This window comes from Trachemys scripta, chromosome 2, assembly GCF_013100865.1.
Source record: "Trachemys scripta elegans isolate TJP31775 chromosome 2, CAS_Tse_1.0, whole genome shotgun sequence".
Lineage (NCBI taxonomy): Eukaryota > Metazoa > Chordata > Testudines > Emydidae > Trachemys > Trachemys scripta.
The window spans coordinates 235,141,885-235,167,122 of record NC_048299.1 but is presented as its reverse complement, the minus strand read 5'-3'; the positions used below and the strand labels follow the sequence as shown (position 1 = coordinate 235,167,122).

The following is a 25,238-nucleotide window of genomic DNA, read 5'->3' as shown; positions in this document are numbered from 1 at the left end:
CTTTTTAATAAAAGATGGAACACTTTGGAACCACCAACACTCCTAGGACTACTTTAACGGATGCCCCTGGTGTGGGCCCTCTGCATTATGGCAACTATGAATTCAAAAAACTCCCATTTAAGTAAATGAAAATACTCCCTAAGTCCCCACAATGGAGTGTTCCACAACTAAATTCCTTGAATCCTAAACACAGTGGATCAATACCAATTCACTAATCTGTGCACAAGTCAGGGAACAAGGGGAAAGAGATAAAAAGGTGACAGAAAGCCTAAGAAACGTATATAGAACATAAAAGCTGTGGGCTAGGGAGGGGATAAAAACCTGGACGATCTAGGTAAGGGGATTTCACCACCTCATTTATATTAACTTGCACCTTCTTGCAAGTCCCCTTGCAAGTCCTATGGTGATCAGTTTTTGTGGGTGGGAAGGGGCAGCAAGGGATGGTGATGAGTGGACACCAAACCACAGAAGGTCTGAAGTTTCCTGAGCACTGTAATGCCCCCGGGCAGGGTTTTGGGGCTAGCTGCTGATGCTGCTAGGGGAGCCAGGCTGCCAAGGGCCTAGAGGGAGACAAAGGGAGTGGTCAGGAGGTGGAATGGAGGCATAATTTACAAATAGTGCTGGTCTCTGGTGGATTTCAGCATATATATAAAAAGAAGAACAGGAGTACTTGTGGCACCTTAGAGACTAACAAATTTATTAGAGCATAAGCTTTCGTGGACTACAGCCCACCAAGCTTATGCTCTAATAAATTTGTTAGTCTCTAAGGTGCCGCAAGTACTCCTGTTCTTCTTTTTGCGGATACAGACTAACATGGCTGCTACTCTGAAGCATATATATAGGTTCTTTGTGCTGAACTTCCTTCCTGTTCCTCCGGGAGGTGAACACCAAATCTGACGGAACATTGAGGAGGAAAATATGCTAATAAAAACTCAGTTTCCAGTCCTCTGTGCAGAAATAGCAGGGAAAGAAATTTGCTCTCTGTGTGCAGTGCTGCTCTATAGTCCCTTCAAACTTTAGTGATATCTAACAATAATATTTATATATTGCTTTATTTTCAGCGCAACCCTGACACATCTCTTGTGACTGAGCTAGGTAAATATGTGGAAATAGAGGCACAGACAGAATAAGGACTTGCTCAGGGTCAAATATCAATATCAGAACCAGACCCAGAATTAGAACTCAGGTCTCCTAATGTATGTTCTGCCTGATACATGCCTAATCCACAGGACCAGAGTGCCTTTACTTGTCTAAGTCTTAATTCCACAGTCATTTAATCCTGCTGTGTCATATTCTCTTATTACAACCCTGTGCCACATGGAACAATGGTTCCATGGCTGGAGTCCTTCAATTTAAGGTGAATATTCAATTCCCAACATAGTTAACTAACTGTGTATTCAGTTCATCACAGTTCAACACTATTTTCTACTGTACATATGGTATGCTTTATTATCAATAGAGCCCTACCAAATTCACAGTCCATTTAGATCTGTTTCATGGCCAGACAGTTTTAAAATTGGTCAATTTAATGTTTTCAGCTGTTTACATCTGAAATTTCATGGTGTTGTAACCATGGGGGTCCTAACCCAAAAGATACGCAGAAGTGGGTCTGATCTCCCCCTGGGCAGGGAGCTTCCTGCAGCAGGGGGAGGCACTCAGAGATGGGTCTTATCTCCCTCCCCAGAACTGCTATGCAAAGGAAGGACAAGTCCTGTCCTTCCCTAGACCAGCAGAGACTCACAGCTAGGAGCCTCCTGACTGGGGTGCTCCCAGCAGCAGGGGGATATCGGACTCACCTCCACAAGTCTCCTCCAGCTGCAGAACCTCCAGGGCTGGAGCTTCCTGCAGCAGGGAGAGGCACTCCAAGGTGGGTCTGATTTCCCCCAGAAAGTGAGAGCGGCCGTGCAAGGGCAGGGGGAGGACAAGTCCTCTCCCTTCTCAGCCCAGCCAGGACTTGCAGCTAGGAGCCCCCTGGCTGGGGCACTCCCAACAGCAAGGAAGAGATCAGATTTCATGGGGAAGGGCTTATTTCATGGTCTGTGACACATTTTTCACCGCCATGAAATTGGTAGGGCCCTAATTATAAACCATATGGTTTGCCATATTGGATCCAACCAGTGCGCCACTATCCTGACAGATGGTGACCAGTACACAAAGTTTCAACAGAGGTGTAAGATAACCTGTAGTGGGCCATTCTAGAATTACATGTCACATTGGAATTTTCTACCTAACCTCCGACAGTTAGTATTTGGATGTGACACAGAGGCTCTTTGGCAAAGGATCCCCCCGTTCTTTGCAAACAACTCTCACCTTAGACCTGACAAACTCATTACATCAAACATGTCTTGCAGGACATTTATCCATAAAGATTAAGGTCTACAGAAAGATAACTTGTCAAGATTCATAATCATTGTGACAGTTATGTATGGGTAATATTTAAGGAAGAATGTAATTATACTGAACATATGCTTTATGGACTTGGAGTAAAAGATAGTCACCAGAAGATCATATGTCTAGCTGATGGCCCAGTCAAGGGAGTTGCCCTGTCCTGGTTAGCTGGTGATGTAATGGAAGGCTCAGTTGTCTAGCCTTGCTCAATACCAAGACTATGAATGGAAAACCATCAGAGACAACCACAAACAATTGAAACCCTTGAAGGTAAATGAAGGAACATTACAACATACAATCACCCTATGAATAAAGGTAAAAGACTCTTTTGGTATCACATAGGGTGGAGAAAGGCACCCTGTATCCTTTCACAGAGGACACATCTTGGGGAGCAGAGATGTTCTCATGAAAAATTGGCTCCTGGCTCCTGTGAAGCTGGCCATCTCTGTAACAGACTGAACTTTGGAGTGGAAAACCTATTATTAGATAAGAAAGGCAACTCCTAATAAGAGTAGACCCAGCTTTGCTTTTTATGATTTTGTTTTGTATCATAACCATTTGTTTCCACCACTCTCTCTTGTTTCTAGTTAGCTCTCCATTCTTTTTTAAATATGCCTTTTATTAAAAGTGGTGATTGTTATACAGGAGTGGGATTTAAGTTTAAACTGGAGTACACTGCTCCTCTGGGGGCAAAGGATCTGGGATTTCTGTGAGTAACCAGTGTCAGGGACTGGATACCATAGGGGAATGAATCAAAGGGACTTAGGTACACCTGTTGTTAACCTGCAAGGCAAAGACAGGATTGGAATAGCCCAGAGGAGAGCACTTTAGTGGCTAATAGCCTGGTTGTGTTAGGAAGCTAACTCCAGCCACCACAGGCAAGATCATAGACTGTCTTCTTGCTCTTGTATTAAGAGAAATAGTAAATAGGAGTGCCCAGTTCTACACCATGCTTTCTCTCTCTACTACTCGCTATTTTGTATACCTCTATCAAATTCCCTCTCATTCATCTTTTCTCTAAATTACACACTCCCAATCTTTTCAATCTGTCTTCATATATAATTTATTTCTTATCTCCAATCATTCTTGTTGCCCTTTTATTACACTTAGATTACTGAATCCTAAGGTAGGTTGTAGAGTTGCAGAACTCACATAACTTTCATGCTTGGGGAGAGTCAGTCACAAAAAAGTACTTTTTGAAATGCTTGTACCATCATAGCAACTCTGATCAAGAAATTCAGATCAAGAAATCAGGGAATGTGAAAACACCACAAATTAACCTCTCTTAGGACAAGGTCACTATACTATTACCAGGGTCTGATAAACTGGGAGTATGATGAGGTGCTGGCTCGCAGTTCCAGGTGTCCACCATCTTCAGTGCTGTCCGAGATGTTAGGGTCATTGAGTAAGGCAGTGTTTCCCAAACTTGGGACGCCGCTTGTGTAGGGAAAGCCCCTGGTGGGCTGGACCGGTTTGTTTACCTTCCCCATCCGCAGGTCTGGCCAATCACGGCTCCCATTGGCCGCGGTTCGCTGCTCCAGGCCAATGGGAGCTGCTGGAAGTGGTGTGGGCCGGGGGACGTACTGGCCACTGCTTTCAGCAGCTCCAATTGGCCTGGAGCAGCGAAACATGGCCAATGGGAGCCGTGATCGGCCAGACCTGCAGACGTGGCAGGTAAACAAACCGGCCCGGCCCACCAGGGGCTTTCCCTACACAAGTGGCGTCCCAAGTTTGGGAAACACTGGAGTAAGGGATGCAAAACAAATGGCCACAAAGAAACCCGCACAGGTGGCCTATTGGATGAAAATTGCTTTGTTTCTAAAATGCTTTCAAGTATAGATTTACAGGACACATTATCCCTTCATTTGTTTTCTCCCTAAAATTTCAGGGCCCAATTCTGTCCCTGCTATTTTCCCTTTGCCCTGAATAAAGGGGTTCCCCTGGTGGCGTAGTGCTGGCAGAGCAGCCCCAAGCTACCCTCCTCTGCAGCCCCAGTGTAGGTGTGTGCTGGAGGCGGGCTTATAAATAGGAGGGAAGAGGTGTGGTGAAAGAGCACTGTGCTCTGGCTATTGTGGGTCCCAGAGTGTCCAACGGGCAGCTATTCTAGATAGCACTTGGAGTAACACTTTGTGCTGCTCTGACTCACACCAAGGGATGGGAAGACCCTGAATCAAGAAAGAATTTGGAGAGAACAAAGGTTGCATTAAGCCCTCCCCACGCACTGTTGGTCTGTTCTTCGTGCAAGGTGCTGTAAAAAAAATGGCCCTTCTCTGTTCTGCATACCCTATCTGAATCTATACTGCTGCAATTGCTGCAAAATAGTGTATGCAAATGATTACATGATAACAGATCTATTCAGCTTTCTAAAGAGAGGCCTGAAAGAACACATTTCTCAGGATACATTTCACAAATATAAACATCAAGACAAACTCTTTCTCAAACCCTCATACTTAAAGAACTTCCACATCTACAATGTATCCCAGTGAAATCATACTGGCGAAGAACTCTGCAGGGATAAGAAACCACAGACTTCTTTTTATATCCTTTAATTTTTCAGTAAAGGAAAAGCTCAAAAAAGGGCCTTCAGAGAGTTAGGACACCAACAGAACTGCTTAACATGAAGAAATGGAAGGACACGGGGAGTGGAGGGATGAATCTTCAAGGTTTTCTGTAAATCTAATCCTAAATTGAGTCTATTCCTAAAGAGTTTTTTCTCAAATATGCAATAAAGATAATTAAATATGAATATTGTGTAAAATTAAAACCAAATCCCTCTCTAAGTTAATTATGTGACAGCATTATAAATAGTGAAAACTGTGTAGGATCTGTAGAAATAAAACCACACGTACCGATTGTAGAAATCATCTCTGTAGTAATCATAGTCAAAGACATAACCTCTGTAGAAAGAACACAAAAAGCAATAATGAACTGGCATATAGAAAAATTACTTTCATTAAAATATTTGTGGTATTATTGTAATACTAATTTATTTTCACGGTCAAAAACATTTGAAGACTATTTCCAGCCTCCCACATTTATATAATTGTTAATGCATGAAAAGGATTTAGCAAGGTTATTTCTAAATCTGATGTGATGCCATTTTGCATACTACTATGCTGTTGTAGATTTGGGAATGTGAATTATTATTAACAGCCCCTACACCTAGCAATGAAAGAAGCTGGCAGCACATATGGAAAGAAATTAATACAGCATAACAGCTCTGTGATTAGATGACTATTAGAATAATTCTTAGGGCTCAAATGAGGCAAGGACTCCAAATCTGTGGCCTTCCTCTTCCCTCTTTCTGTGTCCATCTAGGTCAGTTGTCTCCAATGCGGTGCCCGCGGGTGCCATGGCGCCCGCTGGGGCATTTATGTGCACCCGCCTAGTGCCCAGCAGGGGGGAGAAGCTGCGGCCCCGTGCCTGCCGGGGACAGAGAACTCCAGGGCTGCAGACTGCAAGCACCAGTGTTCTCTGTCCTCGCGGCTTCTCTTTTCTCTGTGGATTCATATATTATGTAATATTAAATATGATGTTTTTCATATTATTTAATGTACAAATACAAAATAAGCCTTGAAAAACTGTTGGCACCTACCACACTCTTCTGAAAACATGAATGTGCTACTGGCCACAAAAAGATTGGGGACCACTGATCTAGGTTATCCAGTGACCTGGGAAGGTCAGAAAACAAGTGGGAGAGTCAAAAAGGCCTGTAATTAAGACTAACAGACAGGGGATGAAAACATTTGACCCATGAGAATATGAGATGGTGGGACTGTTGCTGCCTGACCCTTCTAACTGTAAAATCCCTAAACATATACCAGGAGAAAGAGAAGTGATTCTAGGAAAACAGATGATGTATCTTACAAACACTAACTTCTCCCTGAGATTTGTTTTCATGCCATTCCTTTAGGTTTTGAAAGGGAAATACATGCCACTTTGAGAGAGATGGGAAAAAACTGTCTGGAGGCATGCTGAGTAAGGAGACATCAAGGGAAATACATGCAGGTGGGAACTGGAAAGGCCTAGAGAACAACCATGTTTGTTATGAGATGTGCAAAGTCAATTTAGCATGGTCATTCCTGAGTATCCCAGTCACAATAATCACCTCTTGCCACTGTAGCGAGTGTCAGTAATGAAGTCTATCACAATGGCCAGAAAAAAGAAGACCGAGGAGCTGGTAAAAGGTCTGTACACAACAAAATGAGCTGCAGGGGATTTTTTACTCTCCCAGCTACTGCAGGTAGTCGGTCAAGGTCAGGGAAAACAAAACATACATTGCTTCAGCTGCCTGAGAGGATAAACTATTGCAAGTAAGTAGGGGTGAATCTCATTATAAAATGAGCCAGGAGAGCAGGAATAAAAGGGAAGAAGATACAGAAATTATCAAAGGAAAAAAATAGAAGATTTAGTCAAGAAACTAGAAAAGAAAAAGGAGAGATGGCAGGATTTAGAAATGATGAAGAAACAGAAGAAAATGTGTGCAGAAAAAAAACAACAATGGAAACACACAACAGTAGGTGTTTTATAAGGGATGGCTCTTCCCCATGTTAGGATGTGTTTTGGACATATTATTGTACCTGGTCCTTGTTGCAGCTAATGACACCTAGCAAAGGGCTAGACTCCATCCTCCCCTCCTCCCTCTTCTTTCATTTTGCCACTGAAAAGGAGGATAATGGCAGGAGAAGGAGGAGGAAACAAAGGGGGGAAATAAAATGAAAGCCTGAAACAATGAAAACCGAAACCCAAAACATGCCAGGAGCTAATGCCATAAATTATTCACTCAACCCGAAGGAAAGACCATACATGAGGACTCCACAGTTCCCTTGTGCAATACAGTGCCAAGTTCCAAGGAGTGTCCCTCTGTGAGGCAGCTACAGGCCAGGGGAGAGAGGGTGTGTGGTGAAGACAGAGGCTCCATGAGCAGAACTTGTGCACTGGCCAAAAGCCCCATAAAAAGGAGAGCTCAGCAAGCCATAGCAGTGACCATAATCTAACTGTAAAAGCACCCCACAACCTGAATATGGGTTGAGGGTAGATTTTCTTCTCCCTAGCCCTTGTGATGGATTTCTGTGCAAATTTATTCAGGCTTTGTACAGAGACCCAGGTCCCACCTTTTACCCATTGTTAGGCAAAACAGCAGCTGTTGGTTTTGCTACTGAACACCAAGATGTCATCATTATCTACAATACAGCTAATGCATATACTTTTAATGTGTTTTTCAAGTACTTTCCTGTGGGTAGGGATCATATTGTTTAGGCTCTTCTTTGCAATTAAAGCAAACTACCTTGTAAGGCCTTGGAATAGCTTTTCTAAATGGAACTACCATCTTTTATTTTGTCTTTCAGTCTCTAGCCATTCTACACGATTAAGGGCACATGGAAATCAGAGGTAGCAAAGCTATTTTTTTATTTACAGCCATTCTCTAGCATAACATTTTAATTGACTACATGATTAACAGCTAAAATAAGTCTGAAATTAATATTTAATTGCATTGTGGTTTTATGTGGAGGACAGAAGATAATTTAATATGAGAGAGAGAAGGGGTGGGGGAGGGAGTATACATTTAATTTAAAAGGCCTGTCCAAAACATCATGAAAACCTGTCACTTGGGGTGAAATTTACTTTACCTGCATAAAGACCAGATAACTGGGTTTTACATGGATGAAGTGCAGTGGAGCTGATGTGGCAAAATCCATTCCACAAACCAAGGCTAAGGCAAAGATTTGCATTTCTGCTCCCTTGAGGCAGTTGTTGCTCTAGACTATGGGGATGGATAGTGGCTGCAGTCCCTCCATACTACTTGTGCGGGATGTGATGGGTACTGACTTCTCAGAAATATAGACAGTTTTTGGACCTGGTCAGAAAATTTCCAGTGACATGTCTCGTCTATTGGAAAATATTGATTTGTCAAAATCAAAACGTTTTGCAAGAACGTCTTGATTTTATTGAATCTTCAACTGGAAACCAGGCAAAGGGACCTGCCTGGTTTCTTACCAACTTCCTTACCTCATGAGCTGCTGCAGAGCCCTAAAAGCCCTGGGAGCCCCAGATCAAGCCAAGACTGTCAGACCTTCTGGTTTCTTGGTAACCTGCCAGGCAGGGCAGGGATCCTCATCAATTTCATTTGGAAGATGCCAAAAGGGGAATGTTGTTCTGTTTTTTTTAAATGAAAATTTCAGACTCCTCCCATTCCATGGGAAATTTCAAAATTGTGAGTTTTCATTCTGATGTGGAACAAATTATTTTGAAATTTTGGAATTTTCATTGGAATGGGAATTCCAGGTTCTGACCTAGATGGTATGGGCTCTGCCTGGTTCTTCTTTTCCTACATCCATCACCACCATCCACTCTAGCATAGAGAAACCTGCATGGGTTCTCTGCCAGTGACTCACCTTTGCATTGCCCTATCATGTGACTAAGGCCCTGATCTAGCACAGCACTTAAGCCCATCCTTTACTTGAAGCACGAAAGACTTCGGTGGGCTACTTCATACGCTTAAAGTTAAGAATAGGCTTAAGAGCTTGGCTGGATTGGTGTAGAGGGTACCTTGAGCTGACACTTCACACCTATGTGAATTTCAGCCAGACAGAATTCCTCATATTGTTTTAAATACTCTTTAAATGTTGGCATCTAAAGATACGGTTTATTTCAATTTAGTGAGTAATCTGAGATGATCATTCACATCTGTGCCTTTCGGAAAACTGGTTTTACGCAACAAATCAACAATCTGAAAATTCCATTCCTTTGCTCTGTTCCATAGTCAGATGACCATTAGTCTTGAAATGAAATCTTAATCCCCATGTCTCTGGGTTTGTAAACAGAGAGTTCAATATTCCATTCTTTACACAGTGCTACAAATCTGCAGATGTATGGAGCAACTATTTTGGAATTTCAAAATTATATAAAAATAATTAAATTGCTAATTTTTGTTGGTGATTGCCTGAGCTCTTAGTTTTGCTGTTTTTTTTTAAACTTGTTTAATTATATCAAAAGATTTTTATACTGTCACACTCTGGTCTTACTGCCCAAAATACCACGTTGGTTGTAATAATCTTTTATTGGGTACAAAATTTCAACAACTGCAATAAAATCAGAGAGAAAGAGGGAGTAAAAATTTTTTACTTAGTTTTAATCTGCATCCTGAGAAACACCACAGGTGACTTAAGAACACTTGAGACACATTCTCAAAAATATCTCTAAAATGAGGGTAGATAAATGCATCTGGAAAGATATCGGTTACTGGCAATAGTTTCTTTAAGGCTCAGTCCTACTGAGGTGCCTGCCCTGCATTCTTACAAGTTACCAAGTCTCCTCAATTCCTCCTGAAGTAAGAGTGAGGTAAGAAGGAAGCCCTGCCTCTTGCAGGATCGACTCCCCTGTACATTCCATTTGATAGGCTACCCAGGGTTACCTATTTCCATGTCAAGACTGTTTTGTGTATTGTGAGTGAAATTCACCCTAAAATAGAAGGCTTATTCAAGGCCCTTCATGCTAACTAAATCCTACAGCACTGGTGTATGGAGAAGGGCCCAAATGCAGCATCTGTACAGGAAGTCTCTGCACACCCTGCATGTTGCTGAAGGAGGTTCTACACTGGTAGAAGCAGATAAGCAGAGAAGGGCCATTGGGATGGAGCAAAGGAGGCCATTTGATCCACACATCTGGCAACTGAATAGCTGCAATCACTGGCATACCGGGTATAGGCAATTGCAGATGCTACTTCACTCTGTAGGCTGGAACAGTAGAGATGGAGAGGCTACAATGCAGCTCTTTGGGCAATCCCCAGAAGGAGGAATGAATTGTGTTTTACACCCCCACCCCCACCCCCAACCTGTGATTAGTTTCCTGGAGAAAGCTTGTTTAACTGAGTCTTTCTACAGGAAATTATGAATGCCATATTATTAAATCCCATGTATTAAAAACTTATAGTAGCAATACAGTTACCCAAAAATGTCTATGGCACTTTAGGAGTGACATCTATGTGCTATCATCCTCTGTTCTTTGTGGGACATTTCTGGGCACAGACTTAGTCTGCTATCCCATCTCAGAAATGGGGCTCCTCAGCTCACCTGCCCTTAGCCCAAGGACTAGCACTGACCCCCCAAAATATTCAGCTACTTAAACACACCCCTGTCACAGAACTCTGCCCCAAAGATGTGAAGCTTCTCATATACAGTGTAAAGCTACTCTCAGGGGCACACAGAAACTGTGAAGCATAAAACACACACTTTGTCCACAGTCTAACACATTAATGTTCTGTTCCTTAATCACATAGAGCTCAGGAGAGTACGGATCAGACAAAAGAATAAACGTCTTAAACTGCTATGTCCTCACCAGCTTGCCCTTCTTTTGTGAGTCCTTGGGGACCATCTTGGTGCAAAGAAGGCAGGCAGGCAGGCAAGGTGTCCTCAACTCAAGCAGAGTGTTACATGTGGGGTGACCTCTCTCCCTCATGAAGTCCCTTCCCCAGTTTGTGAGACCTTGCTCTCTCCTGCCCCATGCTTGTTCTTTCTGTCTGGCTTCCTCCATTCCTGCATAGCTTGCTAGTTAAACTCCTCCTGGCCACCGTCGTTCTGTCTTTTGGATAACTTTCCACAGCTCCTTCCTTCCTACATCACTTCAGAGGAGTGAGCACACTGGTTTTCCAAGAATGCTGCTCACCATCCTTTAGGTGTTTGAGACCGAAGCACCACCCCATTGTATCTCTGCCTGGTGTGCTCCTGCTATTGCATCTGTCAGTGATTGGATCCACATACATATAAGCACTCATTATACAGAAGTTTTTCATAATACCACTTCACGCTATCAATCAGAATTTATAAGTTGTACTGACATAGCCCCAGTTCATCACAGTAAGTTTCTAGCCCTCGTGGTTGTCAATAAGAGACTGAAAATATGAACCATGTGTACATGAAAAGGCTCAAAAATAAAAAATCCAAAATGTGTTATTTAAACACCCTCATGATTTCCAAGTCAATTTCATGATTTTGGGGGGAGCTGATTCATGATTTTTCAATGCTTGACAATACTGTAATAATGAGATGACACTGTGAGAGACCCATATATTCTCCCCAGCTACAGCCTTAATTGCTAACACTTTTCCGTGCCAACAGGCAGTCACAATGATTTAGTCAGTGCTACACTACAGAACATGAAGCTGCAAATTAGCAGATGATCATTGGCCCAAAGATCAAGGTGACTGCAGGGCTCTTAACCTCTTGAGAGTCATTCCTTAGCAACCAACAAAGCTGTGTTACAGATGCTGCAGCCTGCAGGCATCCACTTGTACTGTCTAGCTTACCAAATATACAGCAAACTGGAAGCAGAGAGAGGTTTAAACAATCCTGTGGACTGGAGGAATCAGCAGTTTCATAATGGCATTGAAAACTGGCTGATAACCTACCCACAAATATATGCCATCTCTGCAGCATTAAGAACAGCACTGTGTACATGATGCTACTAACAAAATGAAAGACAAGTAAAACACAATGTAATGCTCAGTCTGAGCCCAAAGAAAACTCATCAATGAAAAAGTAAGATGAATTCCTGTTAAGCTCAACATCACAAAAAAAAAAAAAAAAAAAAAAAAAAATCCTGCTGGAATTGGTTGGCTGCTGCTGGAGATGCTGTATTTTTAAACCGCATTTCACTTTAAATTTTGTAGTCTTTAAGAATAAAGGATTCCCTTGGGGCCAGATTTTCACAGGTATAATTTTGAACACAGGCACATGAAAGTTGAGTATCAGGAGTTCTATGGGTTTCAGTCAAGAAAATGCAAAATTGTGCCTTTCTATGTGTCTTTGACATAAGATTAGATTTATTAATTATTAAGCTTTTATTTGTTAGGATATTGTTCTTTTTGTGATCAACATTCTGTGGCAGCAAAATATTTTATAAACTTTTATAAACCAAGGATCAAATTCTGCTCTCATTTACTTTAAAACATAGACAACTCAATTGACTTCAGTGGAGTAATGGAGAGCAGAATTTGTTTTCGGTATTTTTATTGCAGTAGGAGATTGAATCTTGCATGTGATTTACCCTGTAGCTAATATCTCTTTTGCTTTCTTCAGTACAGAGATTTATTTGTAAATTGAGTAAATGTTTATAAACCAGGCACAATGCATCTTAATACAATTGACAGCACTATTACCACTAAGACCATCAATTGCTCCTTTGTTGTCAACGCTTGATAAAAATATTTAATACTAAAACAATATTCTTTCAATCCAACTCTCTTTAGGAGGTACTTGTCAACACAATGATTTAAACTAGCAATCCAGTCATTTGTAAAATCATTTCTCCTCTCATACAGAATGATTGCAAAAAACAGTATCCTTTTCAATACAAAAGGGATTGAGTCTAAGTTAAACTGACATCTAAATATTAAAAATTGCAGTCAAAAATTTAAAGTTGGGGAACTGTTTGACCTATGTAGGGAATTAACAATGTGATATGCAGCCTTTCACCTCTAAACTGTCAAGCTGAATCCATCTTAGGCTGGTAGTTACTAAAAGCCAGTGTCACCTGATTGATTTTCTGTGGTCTATTTGAAATAAATTGGAGATTTCAGTCCAGTTCTTAATGGACAGGAGTCCACATCCCACAAAAATAACAATACAATTGGCACTAATTAGCATATTAATTGACAAGCTCACCACTGAGGCCAAAAACTGACGGAGCAGGGGGACTCAACTACCATCTCTACAATAGAGATGATCCCATTTGTCAGGGTTGAGACACGTTGGGAGAAACTTATTTTGCAGCCCATGCTACATCTGTTCTGGGGATAAACAGAAAACAGTCTTTAGAGTCTGTTTTTTGCTGACATACTTACTGTCAAGGGACAAATGTCATTAGTGATTTCTCAGACTAACACATTCTGGAAGGTTTCTAGGAAACCAGAAAGTGCCAGAGGACAAAAAGGAATTATAGAAAATGTAAGTTTTAACTTATTTCTGTGGTGCAGTTCACCTTTTCAAGTAGGCAAGGCCCCCCACCACTTTTTTCCCCCCAGTCAAAATGCTTGGAGATGGTAAAGTTTCAAATTAGCTGATTGGCCGGAAATTTCAATTATTGGTCAATTAATTGTGTTTGTGCACATTTAGACAAATCAAAGAGTCCAATATGTAAATACTGATCTATGGGTATAAAATTAAGGCTGCAAAGACCCATGTCATCACTTCAAAGGTTCTAAGATTTCTCTGTAGGTCTGGATGAGGAAAAGAAGGAAGGGAATAATCAGAAGGACTGGAAGGCAAATTCTTACAAAGAAAATTGACAAGATCAGCATGGTTTGTCTGGAGATCACAAAGGAACACACATTCTTGAGATACAGTCATTTACATAGACTATTTCTGATTTCTGTGGGAAAATCAAAAGGATTTCTTGAAAGCCAACACACAGGAACTGCGCCCTGTCTGTAATAATAAAGCTAGTTTCTCTATTGCCTTTGTATTTGTAGGCACAATTCAGTCAATTCCACCTTTTAAATAAACAGCTGCTATAACAAGCCTGTATAAATTTAATCAGGGCCTTATTCTGGCACTCAGAAAAGTGAAAGAGAGTTTCCCCATTAACTTTGTGGGAGCTGGTTTGGATCCATTGGTTGTATGTACCATTAGGAAATATTTGTACTCCATATTCAAAAACACATTCACAAGATGAAAGCAGTTTGCCGCTAAAATGTAATTGGGGAAAATCCTGAGCCTGGTGACCAGCATGAATATTGAACAAGCCACTTAGACCCCATTTTTCAAAGTGGTGTATGCAATGTTAGGCCCTTCCCTGGAATTTGTGAAGATTAGTCTAAGCTTGTAAAGCACACTGAGGGACAGATTCTCCCCAGCAGAGCAACTCCACTCAGAGCAACAGGGGATATCAAGGACACCAGGGATAAGGCTCTCTGATTCTGAGAAACAACTGGCCCCGTTGTCAGAGCAGCATAGGGTGCATGAGAGGAGCAAAAGGGGTGGATGTCTAGTGGAAATGTAGCCCAGAGAATGTCACATACGATATAAGTGCTAAGTATTATTATTGTTCCTGCTCAAAAATGCCTGTTGTGCGTGTGTGCACAATGCATGCAACTGTGGCTGGTTCAATGCTTTTAGAAACCAAATGCTGCATTATTACTTTTCTAGTTCAAGAATCCTAAATAAATCTACTTTATGTTTCCATGTCTTTCTGCTCTCCTCCCCCCCCCCCCCCCGGTAAACTATTTTTTCGGTTATCTGATGTAATCTCCAATTTCTTACATTTTCCCCAGGAGAACATTAGACCAAAGAAATGAAAAAGTTTTCTACCTTACCATTTCCAAAGGTGTCCTTTAATTGTATAGAGCAAGTGAGGCCAGCCTTGATGTCACTACAGTATTTTTTTAGCTCAAGAGTAATGAGCTTCTGCCCCTTAAAAATTTGTTCTGAATTCAATGTATTCAGGATACTCCTGTCAAACTGTTCACATACATGATTGATTATCCAATTTATTGGTAATATTGTGCATGTCACAGGAGTGCCATTTAACTTGGTTTGACAAGTGCAGAAGAGTGTCATTGACAGGTATAGGGATAAATGACGGGTTTAAGCTTTTCAAATGTTGCTACAGCATTTCACTGAATGGCAGATTGATAAATTAAAATTACAGTTGCAGCATCAGACCTGAAAGAATAACCACTTTAGATTACAAAAAGAGAGCTCTGGAAACTTTATATACTCTCAAGAGAGGTAGCCTGAGAAGCAATGAATGCAACAACAACAACAAAAGCACAGTATATAAAGGATTCATTAATTACACAGTCTTGCATCTGAAGAAGTGAGGTTCTTACCCATGAAAGCTTATGCTCCCAATACTTCTGTTAGTCTTAAAGGTGCCACAGGACCCTCTGTTGCTTTTTACAGATTCAGACTAACACAGGTACCCCTCTGATGATTAATTACACAGTGACAATTTCAGAGTTTATAAAAACAAAACAACAACAACAAATTCAAGGGCTGGCTCTTTCTCTCTTTATGCAGAGTTATAAAATGCTGACGCTAAACCATTGAAATTAAGTGGGCTCGATTTTGATCTGTTACACAGTATTTACACCAGTGTAAATCTGTTGACTTTAATGGAGTTACTTCTGATTTAAACCAGCATAATGGAGAGTGGAAACAGGCCTATTATTGCTGGACAATCAAAAGACAATATTTGGTTGCCCAATATTTTATCCTATTCTACAGCACTTGTTTTTTTCAGTTGGCAAGCAGCATACAAAATATCAATATTTATCAACAGATAACTCTGGGCGATAATTGAAATACTATATCTATGTCCTAGTCTAAATATAAGGAAACACTATTTTATCTCTGACCCACTGTATAGTAAATGTTGGAAAATGCTGACATTTTAATGGCAACCACTGTACCTGTCAACTTCTCAGAAAGCCAAATTGGTATAGGAAGTGGGAGAAGAGTCTCCCCTATAAAAGAATGCTTCCAGATTCTGGAGAAGGATGTGCTGCTTCACTTTTTTCACAAAAAAGAAAACAAGAAGTGGTATGAGAGAAAGAAGACAGGAGGCAAACAGAAAAAAAAGGGAAAAAAGAGGGAAATTACTTACCTTTACCCCCTGCTCAGTAGCCTGTCTTCTTTTCCATTCCCAGCATACATGCATGCATGCTTTGTCCAATTACCTTATATTCTTGAGCACTCACACTTTTTTGTAAAGATAGGTTATCTGCTCACCACTTGCACTGGGAAACTGATTTAGTCAACATTTTCTACCTGGTATGGTTGCTCAGATAAGGTTTGAGACTCCAAGGTACTGAGCTCTTTGTTTCCATTCTTCAAATCATTTAAGGACTTCATGAATTATCCCTTCTACGAAGAGACCAGTTAAAAAGTGGGCATGGAAACAGAAAGAGAAGCCAACATGGATTGTCCACGCTGTCTATGAGTGAGTGAAAATGATCATTCACGGACATATCAAAAGAAAGCATCAGAAAAATGGTTTGTCTCCAACCCTATTGCTAAGTCTGTCATCCAGGCCTTCATCAATTTCCTGTCCTGATTATTGTAACAACCTTCTTTTAGGCCTCTCTGACATGCAAGTTGCCCCAATCTTGTCCATACAAAATGCAGCTGCCAAGATCTTCCTTAGGACCAACTTCTGTTGGTGAGAGAGACAAACTTTCAAACTTACACAGAACTCTTCTTCAGATCTGGGAAATATATTCAGAGTGTCACAGCTAAATACAAGGTGGAACAGAATGTTTAGCTTAAGTAGTTAAGAAATATTTGAAGGGACCATTCAAGGTGAAGAGGCCAGTTAACACATCTCCAGTCATCGAGAGAAAGGGGGAAAAAAAGCTGGGGTGGGGGTGAGTGGGTTATAGATTGCTGTAATAAGCCATAAATCCAGTCTCTCTGTTCAGCCCAAGGTTTTTAGTATCTAGCATAATTATTAATTTAAGTTCCCAGACTTGTGGGAACTTAAATTCATAACTGAAGGTGTTGTACAGGTTTCCTTTGAGGACTGAGAGGTCAGATATAGAGTGATCACTTTGTGAAAAGTGTTCACCTATGGGTGATATGGTGTTTTTTTCTTTTATAATTTTTCTGTGTGAGTTCTTTTGAGAGCATAGTGTTTGTCTCATTTCACCCCAAACACATCACCAAACTCATCCACTTCATCCTCACCCATAACAATTTTAATTTTACATTCAACAACAAACACTGTCCAAAACCATGGGAACAGCTATGGTTACTATGATGGCTCCCCACTACGCCAACCTCTTCATGGGTTACTTGGAAGAAGAATTTCTGAACAAATGTATTACAAATCCAATGATATACCTGAGATATATCAATTATAATTTCATCATCTGGACAGATGACCTCAACTCCCTCATAGATTTCCACTACAACTTCAACAACTACCAGCCACCCTTTATGCTCGAATAGCAACTACGTGGGTGAAAAAATACAGTCACTACACTCTTGAATGATCTCACACAGAAAAATGATAAAAGACAAAAATGCCACATCACCTGTAGGTGAACACTTTTCACAAAGCGATGACTCTATATCTGACTTCTCAGTCCTCATCCTCAAAGGAAACTTGTTTAACACCTTCAAAAGTTGACCGCTGGAGCTTAAATTCATAACTTTGCTAGATACTAAAAATCATGGACTGAATAGGAATGACACTGGATCTATGGCTTATTACAACAATCTATAACCATTTATAACCTCAACAATCTATAAGCCCCCATACCCAGGGGGAGGGATAGCTCAGTGGTTTGAGTATTGGCCTACTAAACCCAGGGTTGTGAGCTCAATCCTTGAGGGCAGTCACTTAGGGATCTGGGGCAAAATCAGTACTTGGTCCTGCTAGTCAAGGCAGCCGGCTGGACTTGATGACCTTTCAGGGTCCCTCTTCCATTCTATGAGATAGATATATTTACATCCTGCTCCGCAGCCTCTCTTTGACTGGAGAGGTATTTATGGGGCACTCCACCCGTAGGAGCTGGATTTTATAATGTTCTATGAGAATTAATGTATGATTTGATTTCATCCTGTCAGCCACCCTTTTTGAATAGCAGAAAGGAATGACAGACCAGAACAATCCTTATGAGTGATTATGGTCACCCTTTTGTTTTAGGATAAGTTATAATGTCTACTATGGTTTCCTATATGTATTATTAGGCACTCTAGTTAAATATACATTTCTTTGTTTTAAGGTTTTAGTAAGTAAGAGACAGGATTCTCTATTGTGTCTATGTTAAGTAGATTAGAGGAACATTGAAGGCCTGGGTCTCAATGTAAATTGTCTTGGTTATTGATTGTAAAACTTAGCAAGGTTTAATTTGCAATGCCTTTTTGCTCGCTATAAAATACTACTGTTTGTATTCTCAATCTGTTTGTGTGAATGAGGATTGTATGCATCAGGAAAAGATAAGGTGTGAAGGCCATTGTTATAGCCAGAGTCAAGGAAAAAGGAGTGAAGAGACTTAAAGGACATCAAAGAATCATCAACGCGCATCCATAATGAAGGGCAGATTGATGACCCTGAGGTGAAGGCTGGCACCCCAAAGGACAATTGATTAAATCGGAACAAAGGACAGGATGACCCTCTCAACGTGTATTGGAATGTTTACATTATTTATTATTAAGAATGACAGTTTTCAGAGTAGCAGCCATGTTATTCTGTATCCACAAAAAGAACAGGAGTACAATAAATGTGGCGTTTTGCCTTGCCCACCTTATAAGATCCTGTTGATATGATTTTATTAGTGTAACACACCTTGAATGGTTCCTTGGAATATGTACGCAGTGTTGTTGTAGCCATGCTGGTCCCAGGATATTACAGGTGGGTGAGGTAATATTTTTTATTGGACCAAATTCTGTTGGTGAGAGAGACACGCTTCTGCACTTACAATAAGCTTGTCCTGTGTTAACTACTTACGCTAAACAATCTGTTCCACTGTGTATTTAGCTGTGATGCTCTGAGTACCTTTCCCGAACCTGAAGAAGAGCTCTGTGCAAGTTTGAAAGTTTCTCTTCCTTGGCAGCAGAAATTGGTCCAATAAAAATATTGCCTCACCCACCTTGTCCTTCTAATATCCTGAGACCAACATGGCTACATTACCACTGCATATGAGATCTTCCTTGTCTATCAGTGTTACAATGTCATCCCTCCCTCTGAAAACTTCCACTGGATCCCCCTCTTCTATCCCATCAAACCTTCTTGTCACTCCATTCAAATCCCTGCATTAAGCTTCTCCTATCTCACTTATCTGCCCATATTTTTTTCACATTAATAATCTTTGTGTTTACAATGTATTGTAAATCTATATTGTCTAATTCCCATGTAAACTGCTTGTGGTAGGGACTAAATGTATATATGATTTGTACAACAATGAAGAAATTGAGGGTGCTTAATAAGTAATGAATAATAAATAATAGTAGCCACATTCCATTCCGATCTACCTCTGTGTAAATCCAGAATAACTAGTTGAAGTCAATGGCCCAGATCCTGTTATTTACCTGAGTGTAAATTGGAATTATTTCCAATTCCTTCAATGGATTTACTCCAATTCTACTCTGGTAGAACTAAGAACAGACTTTGGCCCAATATTCTCAGCTGGAGGGGACATGTGGCACTAGAATGCAACAACATTCTGTGAAATGAAACATTCCATTGGGATACTGGCCTTTTTGCTAGTCTATATATACACTAGCAGATATATGTGGGAGCACTGCTAAGCAACACACCCAGTACATTAAGCTCCAATGAAGCAGTAAAACAGACACACCTGTTTTTTTAGCAAAATATTCATGGGAGAAAATATTTCATTATATTTTCTTATAGTTCTTATCCCTTAAGAACATAATACTAATGCATTTTTATAATGTGCTTTATGCAACAGCTGTTATATCTAGTAATATTTTAATAAATATTTTCTTCCGTTTTCATATAGCATTCATAAATGGTGTCTGAGTATACAGTGTTACCTGCTCCAGAAAAAGTGAAGAGATGTCCATGATTGTTAAATGCTAATAAATTCAATCCCACAATTGGAAAGACACATTTGTCACTGTTGTTAACTGAGATACATTAGTCATCATGTTTCTAAGACAATCAGCCCTTCCTTGCCTGTGAAACATAAAATTACATTACATTTATAACGCTGCAAACTATTGCTTGAGAAAATTAATGTACTAATATGTATATGACAACATAAGTAAATATTTAGAGAAAGTTTCATTTACAATGTTTATATCACTACAGGTAAACCACACTATACTTCAGCAGTACAAAAACATCTTAGAGTAAATTTGCTTTTGTATTATAATAATTTACTTCTCAGTTTTGCCTACAGCATACTGTCCTATAATCCACAAGACTCAGTGAAGGAATTGAAACTGTTAATGTCTCTCTCTTTCTTTATATACGCTTGCTGATCTTACCTCTAGTATTTTCTGTTTTCTCCCCAGAAAAACACATTACCATTACTCATCAATATTGGATTTACATGGTTGTGAAGTTATTTTTCTATGAATGCTTTACACAGCAGGATAGTTTTATAGCCTATAATGTATCAGCCAGAACATGAAATGTGTCTACCTATTGATGTGCCTAGATAAGGTCTGCTTGAAACCAAATGGCATTTGAGCACAGATATAAAGTATGATTGTGTTTAATATTTTCTATCGACTATACAGGAGGACTTCATTTTGCAAGGAAACAAGGCTTTACACAGACCCAGTAACTACTTTTATCAGTACAGTAGAGACGGGAACAGTTTGATTCAGTATGATGCAAAGGATCTGTGTTAATGAAGTTTGATTCTTTCTGCTGCATTGACTTCAGCATCCCAAAAGCTGCAGTTTCATTTCTCCTGCTCTAGAATCCTCCAGTAACACAAAGTTCAATAGCACTGGTCAAATTATTAGTTTCAAATAAATTATCCAACTAATTTAGCCCTTTTTTTCTGTCTGTGATTCGATCCTTGTTTCTGTGAATGTATTCACGATTCCTAGATACTTGACAAATAGTTAATGTGAACACATTTCAGCCTCTGGGTTGTTTGTGCACTTCTGATTGTTGGTATTTGTTATTCATAGGGTGTCCGTGGTTTGGAAATCTAACTGTGGTTTGTGCTCCCTGATTAGATGATAGGAGAATAATGAAGAGCAATTGGCACTACTCCAGTAGGAAGACTTTGACACATAATTACTCACCCTAAAACTCATGAAAATGTTGGGATTCACCAACACTTTCAGAAATTAGCTGGTGCTTGTCTGAATAATATGATGCCATGAGTAGTCTTGGAATGAACTTGCCCCATTTAGTTCTTAAAATATCTTAATCTCTTTTTAGAAAGATTTAACCAGTTCTAAAACTCAACTTCACTAGAACTAGGCCTTGGCTAACTTTATCTTTCAATTTAAATAATGTAATGACTAAGGATGGGCTTAATGGTCTATAGTCACTAAATAGTATCTGCTGGTGATATTAGAGATAAAAGGCAGAGGGGGCTGGAAAAACGATCTGTTTTCTGCATTCTGCCTGTCCTCTCAAGGATTGATCCTGCATCCCTTAATTACCCATGTGAGTAAGGGCTGTAGGATCCCTGTGATGAAAAAAATGGGTAAAAGAGAGACACCCATCTGTACCTACAGACAATGCCAGGACTGGAGGGAGGAGAAAAGGAGAGAACTTGTCTCAGTTCTAGGCTGACTGGCCAAAAGGCAGGAGTTAGCTGCCTTCCTATATGAAGAGCGCATCACTAGGAGCCTGATGGCCAGGGACAGCCTCTGGGGGAGAAGCACTGAGTCCGTAACCGAGGGAGACTGCTACGGAGATGGAGGTGCACCCAGGATCTGAGTGAACTGTGTGACTGAGACACTGTGGGGTTAGGCCCCATCAATCTTATTGCTGCCCTGCCCAGAGGGAGCTGAGGCATGTCGGAATGCTGCAAAAAGTCCACAAGTGGCCACTACTTGAACTGAGCCATTATAGTCCAAACAGTCTGTAGTGGCCATGCCCCAAACAGAATGACAGCAGTAGGAGGTAGCCCAGGGCAGTGGACTTAGATTCTCTACTGGGAGGTCCCTGTTCAGGCATTGCGTCACAGGGGGCCCTGGTGGGGAGGGAGGGTCCAGGTCCATCTACCATACCTCCTTAAGAACTGAGGTACCTCTGTCAGAGAAATAAGGGGTGGGAAGTCAGCTGTGCCAACCACTAGACAATCTGACCCTCTGAGCACCCTCTTTATTTAAAGAGTTTACAATTATTTGTAACTAGCTGGCATTGCTGTTGAAGCATGGGTGTCAGTGAACCTGAAAAGCTAAACGGATATTTGTACTGTCCACACGCATGGTATCTGCTGCCTAGATGGATGCTGATGATAATAACAACACAATTTGTAATTCAATATTAATGATGAGAAAATATACTGTAAATATTAATACAGTACTAGATACTGACAAAATGAAAATACAAATGAAACTTTAAATGTGTATTTACTGTGTCCAAACCTGGAAGAGCAGCATTGGCTCCTGTCTCACAGGGCTGGGTCCAGTTCCCAAGTCCAGATGCATGGGGTCACAGCACTACTCAGGTTTGGCTTGGTGGTCCCTCTATTGTGACCAAAGGGTTGCCAGACCTATTTTCAGTGAGTGGCACTGTGACCTCATGTGCCAGCTTGCAACACACTTGGTTTGGAGCCCTCTCAAATGGAGGCCTGGGTCAAACTGCCCTGGCCCCCAACTGTTACCCTTGCCACAGCTGCCAACTTTCATGCGGTAAATAAGCACCTTGACTTTCACAATAAGCCAAAAATCAAGCTAATCCCATTTCAAACAAGGCCAAAACAAGCCAATCCCTAAGGACTCCAACACTTTATGTGACTAGATCCTCCTGGCATGCAGTCTGGGACTGTGGTGGGCCCGCTGTGCACCCCTGATTCTCTTCTTCCCTTTGCCCCCGCTTGATCCCCTTGCCTCTGCTTGCCGGGAGCCAATCAAAAAAAAAAAAAAAAAAAGAAGAAGCAACAAGCCAAAAACTAGCCAACAAGCAACTCACAAGCCAGTTAAGCCAAAACCAAGCCCAATTTCTGTGGGTTTGGCATGTCTGCACAGTGTGTGTATTGTTGTGGGTGCCACAGTACTCCTGAGTTCTCTCCTCCCCTGAGTTTTCCTTCAAGAACTCCTCACACATAGCAGTTTCGTCTCCCTAGAGTTCTTTACCTGCCTCAGCTCCCCCGTCCCACCACTGGCACTCATCTTATGGTATATGTTTAGGAATTAGTAACAGAATAGGTCCAGTGCAACTGTGTTTCCTCAGCTACTGCATTTATGGTATCTGTCTGTTTGTACATCTGGTGAACCCTGTGTTAGGGAGTGTTTGCCAATTCTGTACCGTGTATGTTGAAAGGAAACTGCTTCTAAAACAGCAGAGAACACTGAAGAAAACAGTGTCTTCGTCACCACACTCCAGGTCCCAAACTACAACTCGTTTTTGTTTTGAATTGAGTAAGCCCTCTTTTTGCAAGGTACCACTACTTGCTCTGCTTTGCCATCCAGTGGCTGCTAGAGGAAGGACTTCTCCACTCTAGCATTGCCTGCTACTGTTTTCAGGAGAGGCTCTGGATGGGGAGGCCAAAAAGGTGTCAGAGCCCTGAAAACACTTTACTTCTTGTGAAGCCCAAGAAGCTTGATAGGTAGCAGGAGAAATTCAACATTTTCCAATGACCGCAACAAAATAGGCTTTTTATCAAGGCCAGTGAGCAGCAAAGCTGGAGCAAGAGGCCCTCTTGTATAGATGGGACCAGGATCCTTATCTGCAGAGGGTTACTATGCTACTGATTTGATATTAACCCAAAGCATAAAAATGCTACTTACATACTGCTTCCAGAGAAACAGTAATGGAAAGGTAGTCTTGGGTAACAGAAGTGAAGGAGACAGAGAAAAAGAGAAGGGCAAATGGAATAACCAGGAGAAGGAAAAGTGATCTCATGCTCTATTGACTCTCTCAATTATGAAGTGCAACATAACTAATGATTTTAAGGTCAGAGAGCTGAAGAGGGATTTCTTAGGGTGTTCATTCAGTGAGTTTGTGGCTAATAAAAGTTAATGGAATTAGAAAAAGCTTTCCTTGCCCAATATAGTCATTTTGTATATTTATATATGCACACACGTGTGTGTAATGGAAATAATCAGGGAAACATTGGGGCAATATTACTGTTATTTAGACTCCAGCTGAGTGTAACATTAAAAAAGCTGGAGTCTCTACGCAGACAGAGACAAGATGAGAATACCAGCAGACTGAGAGAGGCAGTAATTGGAAAAGGAGCTGCACACTTCCTATCCAACTCTCACTAATCTCAGATTTTCAGGAAGATTCTCGAGCAAAGAGCTCTGTATGAACCAGTATGGCAGCTAGTGCTGTGGGTGGATGAGGTGATTATTTAAGAATCTTAATTAGCCTGATAGGAAACAGAAAATATTAAATCTTAAATCTTGTGGAAAGCTACTGGGAAAGTTGTGTATCCAGTAAAGCTCTTTTAAAGTATAGCACAGTGGTTTGCAAACTTTTCCATACGAGGACCCTCATTCTGTGTTAGCCTCCTGCCCAGTTATCTGGGATCTAGCTACACCTCCTTCACATTTAGTAATAAGTGAAATGCAGGGTCATTGTGACATTTGCATGTGAACCTCCCTCCTCCCCCACGTTGCTGCTATACAAAATGCAAAACTCAATCTCTCCCACTTTTTTTAGGATATGCCCTGTATTTAAGGTAACTGTTGTCTCCTGGGCAGAATAAACTCCAAGCACAGAACCTGAGATACAGTTGCTACTTTGCAAACAGGGAGCTCTATATAAGTTAGAATTATTATATTCAAGTGTGTGCTCCCTCCTCTCACCACCCACATGCGAGGAAGGGCTGCAGAATTTGCTACGTTTTTAACTATTAATATTTAAAGCTGCCCTCTCCCTCACTCTGGTTATCCTCCACTTTTCTCTTCTCAAGGAAAGTATTTTCCCCATTGACAGTTAAAAGCTGAAGTGGAGCATCAGGGATCGTGGACTCCCCCTTCCCATCAGCCAGTCAGGGGTTAAGGTTTTGTGACATTGTTATCGAAATAATCTTGCTGTGCTGCCACGGCATTCTTATTCTGCTTCATGCTGTATGTATTAAACGAAATTGTTCAAAGAATTAATGAACTTGAATGAAAGAACTTCTACTGAGAACCTTAGAAAACAGAAAGATCTGGTTGGAATATTAATCAAAGGAAATAGCTAATTCATATAGGGCCTGATTGCTCCTTCTGATGGGAATTAAAAATCTGCAAAGCTTC

At 40.9% G+C, this 25,238-nt stretch overlaps 1 protein-coding gene across 3 annotated transcripts in view; it reads right to left on the bottom strand.

Annotated features, from left to right (window-relative positions):
* The window catches only part of RALYL (RALY RNA binding protein like), a 585,620-nt gene that overhangs the window by 41,967 nt on the left and 518,415 nt on the right, over positions 1 to 25,238 (bottom strand). For all 3 annotated transcript variants that reach the window (XM_034763204.1, XM_034763203.1, XM_034763205.1), the window contains one exon: positions 5,238 to 5,285. In XM_034763204.1, coding sequence (XP_034619095.1) covers positions 5,238 to 5,285 — 48 coding nt within the window. The remainder of the gene's footprint in view (positions 1 to 5,237; positions 5,286 to 25,238) is intronic.